An 8,326-nucleotide genomic window follows, 5' to 3' on the forward strand; every position below is an offset into this window, starting at 1 on the left:
CCACATCCTTGCTAACATCCAAATGCTTAATCCTTAGGGTCATGCTATTTATAAGTGCCCATTATAGATTAAGTCTTGCGAGTATCTTCGTACTCACATTACTATTTCTGGTGCTACCGGCAAGGAGGAGTTGATCTTTGGCTACTTCACACCTGCCGAGAGTAGTGACGGGCATGAGTAGGCAGCTACTCGAAGGTCGTGATTTTGGGGTGAAGACTAAGGGCATATGGCTTCACCCATCTTTTGCTATCTTTAGCTTTTGTTTCCGCTGCTTAGTTTCTTGTGTTGGTTAGGAGTTGAGTTGATTTTTATCTCTTCCTTGTTCTATTTTGCTGTAAATTGTAATAACTTGATAAAAACTTAAGAACATTATTTTGCTGTAAATTGTAATAACTTGGTAAATACTTAAGAACTTGTAACCTAATGTTAATTACTCGCTCTTTATTCAGCTGTGTTGTGATGTTAAATGTTGGAAAGGCATGCGTTCCAATCTTAGGCACAAAACATATGCTGGGACTACTGGGATGATATTTTGATTAGTCATGAGAGTTATGATTAAGAAAATGATCGACTTAATGACTAATTGTAATACTGTTTAGATGTTTCCTCACATCTACCACAGCCGCAAACTCTAAATCACGAGCGGATTAATTTTCTTCATGATGCTTTAGTTGTTGGGAAGCATATGGCACAACTTGACCTTCTTGAATGAGAACACAACCGAGACCAATACGAGAAGCATCACAATAGATATCAAAGTTCTTGTGAATATTTGGTTGAGCAAGAATGGGTGCGGTAGTGAGACGAGACTTCAAGGTTTAGAAAACTTCTTCACATCCATCGGACCATTCAAATTTGATACCCTTCTTCAACAATTCGGTCATATGCTTTTGAGAAGTTCTCGATGAACCAACCGTAATAACCCGCAAGTCCAAGAAAGCTTCGAATATCAGTGACACTTTTGGGTTGCACCCAATTGAGCACATCTTGCACCTTGCTCGAGTCAACCACGATGCCATTTTCAGAAAGAACATGACCAAGAAAGGAGACTTCATTTAGCCAAAATTTACATTTGCTAAACTTGGCATAAAGACGATATTTCTGAAGTCTTTCAAGAACAACATGAAGATGTTCGGCATGCTCTTATTTGGTCTTTGAGTAAATGAGAATATCATAAATAAAGATCACAAAAAATGTGTTAAGCTCTTCCATGAAATCGGTGTTCATCAAGTGCATAACGGTATTAGCCAAGCCAAAAGACATAACGGTATACTCATAGAGTCTATAATGAGTAGAGAAAGCTGTTTAGAATGTCTTCCATTCGAATTTTAATTTGGTGATAGCCCAACCTTAAATCAATCTTGGAGAAAAACCGGGCGCTGGACAATTGATCGAACAAAATATTAATTCAAGAAAGTGGGTACTTATTCTTGATAGTGACCACATTTAATGGACGGTAGTCAACACACATACTCAAGGTTTAGTCTTTCTTTTTCACAAAGAGCGTAGGGCATCCCAAAGGTGAGGAGCTTAGACGAATGAAACCCTTTTGCTAGTAGTTCCTTAATTTGCTTCTTTAACTCTACCAATTCATTAGGTGGTATCCAGTAGGGCCTTTTTTTGAAATCGGAGCCATTCCGAGTAAAAGCTCTATGGTGAACTCTACTTCTTGATTAGGTGGCATCCCCAGTAGCTCTTTTAGGAAGATATCTCGGTACTCACACACTACAAGAATATTAGCAAGATCCGTGGAGGTGGCACCCTTCATTGCATAGAGATGTGGAGCACTCTCATCAAGGTGTAGAGTGACCCGATCGTGGAAGAACTTACAAGAGAGATAGACCTTGGTGCACATTCAATGATTGCATCATTTTTAGTTAACCAATACATTCCCAAGATGACATCCAAACCCATCGAGTCAATCACAATTAAAGTGGCTAGGAAGATGACTCCATCAATGTGAATTTTTGCATTTGGAACAACACGCTTAGAGAATATATTTCCACCGGGTGGTTGTTATGAGGTAGGGAGTATGCATGACTTGGATGGCAAAAGCATGATGTGTGGCCCATCTCCTCTGTTAAAGACTGAGAAGCCCCAAAATTGAAGAGCACCATTGCAGGGTGAGAGTTGACCAGGAGCATGCTCAAACGCACACCGGCATCATTTTGAGCTTGTGTGACGGTGATGATATTGATATTTCCATGTTTCGGGACCAGAATCTTCTGTGACTCACAAGTTGGTGGTTGAGTTGAGGTATTAACCACACCGCTTGTTTTGGATAGTGACAACGTTAGGCCAGGTGCCCGATTGGGCCGCAATTGAAGCATGGACCATTTGAGCCATGATTTGAGTTGATTCTTTGATTCCCCATGACTTCTTGGGGCTGCCATTGAGAAGGAGGACAATGGGCCAACCACATGAGCGGAGGCTCCATAGTTGGTGCATGATGTGGAAGTGGCGGCCTCGTGCATAGGTGTTGCACGTTATCTCCAACAAATATTTGTACATCCCTCTTGCATTTTTTCTTCTTCTTGATGGATTTCATCTTGTATTCTACTATGATTGACTTGCTCACCAACATGTTAAAATCAACAAAGCTAAGGGTGGAGAGCTTCTCTTGCATCTTCTTAGAAAGCCCATTGATAAAGCAGACTTGCTTGTGCTCGCCGGTGGAGGCAAGCTTGGGTACAAATTGTGCTAAATAGTTGAACTCTTGCACATAGTCCATCACGGACTTGTCCATTGCTGGATATTGAGGAACTCTTGCTTCTTTATGTCCCTCACACCCTTTGGGATGTAAAATGCACATAAAGCTTGGGTACAAATTGAGCTAAATAGCTGAACTCCACCTAAGTGATTTTGTGGCCAGGGGCTTACATGACAAGGTACCTCTTCCACCATGCCCCAGCTACACCTTGAAGTTGATGGATGGTATATTGGACCTTGTTATGGTCATCATACCACATGAGAGCAAGCTTTTGGTCTATAGTGCGAAGCCAATCATCTGCATCAATGATATCTTTAGCGCGATTGGAGACGAGGGGTTGAGTTCAGAGGAACTCGGAGAAACCTCTAGATCAACTCCATCTCTAACATGGTGGGTCGTGTTCTGAGCAATAAATTTTAGAAGATCCAACACCTCCGTCATGGGTGACGGCGGGGGTGGTCCTCTATCAGGAGCATTCAAACCCTCCAAATTATGATCATCGGCACAACTACAGATTCTCATCCTATCGCAAACCAAAGTTAGCGATGATGAAGGAATAACTTAGGTAACAAGGATAGAAGTTTCAAAGGAGATGTTCAAGCAACAAGGTGATAGATATACCAACATGAGTGCGGGTAGGCTCCTTAAAAGCCCACAAAATACCAATGTATGCAACATAAGAGATAGGAAAAAGAATATGCTCACATCCTTTAGTGCTCGTGCAACTCGCTACACAAGCAGCATTTCAAACGTTGTAGCCAACATATTCACTTCCCATATTGTTTCCATACGGGAACACCCATGTCCCCGCTACATGGGCAAAAACGACCATAAACTCTTGTTGAAGTGGCAGACGACTATGCCTTTCGCGCATAGAAAGCGGCCATGACCCCCATCGCATGGCAAATATTCATACGCTATTTTTAACGTATTCACTTCTATGCCTCAATACCGCAGGAATAACATACATACACTCCGCCATATGTTGGCATCCATACTCTCTGTGCAACATGGATGACTTGGCAACCCATACCTTAGTGTCCTATGGGTGACGCCCCTACACTCCATTGTAGGGCAGCATCCATGCTCTTTAGTACGTCATAAATGATTAGCACAACTTACCTTGCTTACCTTGGCATTGGTTGCGTTGATAAAAGATTGTAAAACAATTGCTTAATTAATAACCAACATCATGCATAGAAAGAATATTTAGAACAACCCACACAATATTCATAAAGGATAATTAAACACCAACACAATCCATAAGGTCATTATATAATAGGGCATAATAGCGAATTAGTCGTCCTATAAGTTCGTGAATAGTTAGCTACTTCCTAATTCATGCTACTTAAGTTTGACTAATTTAGTTGATTAACCACAATTCATATCCATCTAATTTAGCTTAAATCCTTAGCATGGATGACCTTCTCCTCATTGCACCTTCATCGCATCTTCTCCTTGCCGGTTGATTTTACAGTTGCATCATAAGAGAGGAATATCATGAATTTGATATAGGGGACCAATGTCAAGATCAGGCACAATGTAACCTGTATAACTATTTATCTCTTTGTGATACTCTTCGATGACTACGTGTAGTTATATCTATTCTTATTTATATATTACTAATAATCGAGTATCAAATCCTCGACACTTCCTATCTAACCCAATTCCTAAGAGTCAGTTGGCTGAGTGTATGTCATGACGTAGGGATAGAGAAAAACAATCATCCATTATCTACAATAACCAGCAAGGTGGCGCAGGCATTTGCATGGCTAGCTTCATTATACTGTGTTTTTTAATATTCTCGTTGATTACAAATTCGTATTAAGATAATCAATCAATAAATATATTGCCTGATTTCTAAATTGAACGAACATTTTAGTCAAACAAATTTGTATAGACATGTCCTGATCATACAAAGACACGGAAAATGCGCTTCACCCGCTTGCTGTCATGACCACGAGCTGCCTAGTCCAAACCTAGTTCTTACCAGTTGCATCCTACCTTGTTAATCCTTGGCTTCGTAGGTGTCTCTTATCACCGTTATAGGTCGTGGTCCACTATCTGTAGCATGTGGTTGTACCTTGCCCCGCCGTGCTATGCAACAACAAATTTATTGTCAGATTTTTTAAACTTCCCCCAATGAATTATGTCAAACGTAGCGCATTGCCACACTATGGCCACAACCATGAGCTACATGGCGTAGGCTTGGTTCCAGTGTCAACGGTGTCCCTTATCACTATCATATGTCACTACTCAACAATCTGTAGCCTATGGGTTGGGCTTGTATCGTTGTCTTGTTGGAGATCATGGTTGCACCATCTAGAGGTTGCGGACATCATGAGCTTGAGTTGCACAATCAAAGCCTGATATAACAACGCTCATATCTTTCCCTACCGATTCGATCCTATGTTGTGTATTGCCAATCGCTGCTAAGGTAATGGCTTCTATCATCTACACTCTATGTCTTGCGTCTTACCCCGCTGCCAGCTTGACGCGATGATTTTGAACTACACTGTGCTTCTAAATTCTTATAGAAATTATTTTACTTACGTTGTTATTATTTTTTTATTTTTCTCCAAACCTATATTTGATATGGACCCTTTTTCTTTTTTTCTATTTTTATCCCAAATTCAATTATTATGAATTGTATTTTACATGGACTCGTTATTTAGATATTTTGCTTCCTAGTCTGTATATAAATCGAATTACTAATTTTTCATTATTTTTATTTCGAAATTTAGCTATTGATTAATTTTATTTTACATGGTCTCTTTTATTTAGGTATTTTGCTTGCCAATTTGTATAAAAACCTAGCTACTAATTTTTCATATTTTTGTAATTCTGAATTTAATCTAGACCGTTACGTGATCGTAATAATCATTGGTATAGATTCTTTTTTTTCAAATTAATGTGGTAATTTCTCCTCCTTAAGAATGAACATGTGAGCTTCTTTTATTTGCTATTTATTAAGATAATAGATTTCTAGAGTCGATGCCAGGCAAGAATATGAGATGTCATACCGCAACCATTGTACAGACTAGCTAGTCATGTCAAAATAAACGGTTCGCATTCTTTTTTAAAAATAAAGTATCATGCTTTTGTTACTTGGCATGTGCGTGCTAACTATCTAAAGGAGCACCGAACAATTTTTTTATTATCGATGAGGGAGGGGTGAACAAAAGAGAGAGAGGTGGAGAGCTCCCTACCTCCTCTTCTCCGTTTGCCACTGTTACCACGTGAAATACTTGCTGCTCGGTGTACCACGTGAAACACTTCCTTCCGTGTCTCGCACTTACCAAAAGGGATGACGCGGCCGGCCGTCATGGTGGTTCCTTTGTGGTAACTGCGATCCATTCACTTTCGCTTTCACTTTCGCTTTGTGGTAGCTGCGATTTATTCCATTTGTGGTAGCTGCTGCGATTTATTCCATTTGTGGTAGCTGCGATTTATTCCATTTGTGGTAGCTGGGATGTATGGTTCATGATGCACCAAAAGGCCTACAAGTAGTCACGGGTGACCGCGCCGCTCTGCCAGTCCGGAACACAACCGAGCTTCTGAGCCCACGTACGCCACTCTTCCGGGCCTTTCGCCGTGCCGTTCTATTCTACGAATCCCCCTCTAGGGCAGCTGCGGATGGACGGTGCCGACTCCTCCCCGCTGCACGTCGTCATCATCCCGTGGCTCGCGTTCGGCCACCTCCTCCCCGCGCTCGAGCTCGCCGAGCGCCTGGCGTCGCGCGGCCACCGCGTGTCATTCGTCTCCACCCCACGCAACATCAGCCGGCTCCGCCCGGTCGCGCCGTCCCTGGTCCCGCTCATCGAGTTCGTGGCACTGCCGCTCCCGCGCGTCGATGGGCTCCCGGACGGTGCCGAGGCCACCAGTGACATACCGCCCGGCAAGGCCGAGCTCCACCTGAAGGCCTTCGACGGCCTCGCCGCGCCCTTCTCTGCCTTCCTCGACGCCGCATGCGCCGACGGGAGCGACAAGAAGGTCGACTCGGTCATCGTCGACAGCTTCCACTACTGGGCCGCCGCCGCCGCACACGGCCGTAAGGTTCCCTGCGTACTGAGCATGACATACTCAGCGGCGACGTCAGCACAGTACGGTGTGCCGCGTGGTGAGTGTCGTGAGTCCATGGCGGTGGATGAGTTGGGCCCATCAGTAATCCAGCGATTTCTGCTAACCTTCGAGAAATGCAATCTTCTTGCTCACCGCAGCTGCTTCGAGCTCGAGCCCGAGTCTATGCCTCTCCTGCCAGAGATCTTCGGCAAGCCAGTCATCCCTGTTGGCCTACTTGCGCCATCTCCTGCAGGAGAAGGCCATGGAGAGCACGACGAGGCAGTCCTGTCGTGGCTCGACAAGCAGCCACCGAAGTCTATTGTTTACGTCGCCTTCGGAAGCGAGGCTCCACTGACCGTCGAGCAGCTGCACGAGATTGCTCTCGGGTTGGAGCTCGCCGGGACAGGCTTCCTCTGGGCTCTGAGGAAGCCTAATGGTATCCTCGAGGCAGACATCCTACCTTCAGGTTTCGAGGAGCGGACGCGTGGCCGTGGGCTCGTCGCCATGGGCTGGGTTCCTCAGCTCAGGATATTGGCTCACGGTTCCGTGGGCGCGTTCATGACGCACTGCGGGTGGAGTTCTACTATCGAGGGGGTTCTGTTCGGACATCCTTTGATCATGATGCCATTCTTAGGCGAACAATGTATAAACGCGCGGTTAATGGAGAGAAAGCGGGTCGGAGTGCAGGTGGCAAGGCATGGAAACGACAGATCATTCGATCGCGAAGGGGTCACGAGAGCAGTCCAAGCCGTCATGTCCGAGGAAGAAGGTGGAAGGGTCTTCGCATCCAACGCTAGGAAGCTGCAAGAGATTGTGGCAGACAAGGAACGCCAGGATAGGTATATCGATGAATTTGTTCAATGTATAAGATCTTACCGCTGAAACAGTATATGTAAGAGGTACTCCCTCTATTTCTTTTCACGGGGCATGTTATGATTTGAATAAGTCTGTAAAAGTACATTTTGAATATTAATTGTCTTATAATATATTATCAAATCCTAGAAAATCAATGTCGTCTTAAAAGATTCGTGAAATACGCGCTTATTAATATAACTTTTGTACATTAAATATGTACAAAATTTAGGATATATTTGTTTTAGTTTGAGATTTAAAAAACAACTTCTAGATGGTAGATTTTAAAAAGCTGAATTGTAAAAAATTGAGAGTCCAAAAAGTAAAGTTTGTTTGGTATCCTGGATTCTAGGGTGGATTGAATGTTTACTTTGGTTGCACAATGTCTATAATACCCCTAGTTTTTTAGTGCATATTTATATTCATTTAACATTTTATTTCATTATTTTTCATATTTGATCCTAATTATACAATAATCGAGCTATGTGGTGTATATATATATATATATATATATATATATATATATATATATATATATATATATATATATATATATATATTTGTAACTATGGTATTTTGGACTTGTAGCAATGTGAGAAGTACAATTTTTCATAATAAAAACCATCTAAAGTAGCAAATGAGTAATCCACAATCTCATATCTTCTCATGTACAACACGAATCATCAATTTACCATCTCATAG

General features: G+C 42.5%; 1 protein-coding gene across 1 annotated transcript; it reads left to right on the forward strand.

Annotated features, from left to right (window-relative positions):
* The first annotated feature begins 6,192 nt into the window (after positions 1 to 6,192).
* Positions 6,193 to 7,722, forward strand: LOC133914177 (UDP-glycosyltransferase 91D1-like). The gene has a single exon (XM_062357315.1). It carries the CDS (start codon positions 6,347 to 6,349, stop codon positions 7,652 to 7,654), a length of 1,308 nt encoding a protein of 435 aa, XP_062213299.1. The 5' UTR covers positions 6,193 to 6,346; the 3' UTR covers positions 7,655 to 7,722.
* The last annotated feature ends 604 nt before the right edge of the window (positions 7,723 to 8,326 follow it).

Source organism: Phragmites australis, chromosome 4 (genome assembly GCF_958298935.1).
Source record: "Phragmites australis chromosome 4, lpPhrAust1.1, whole genome shotgun sequence".
Classification (NCBI taxonomy): Eukaryota; Viridiplantae; Streptophyta; class Magnoliopsida; order Poales; family Poaceae; genus Phragmites; species Phragmites australis.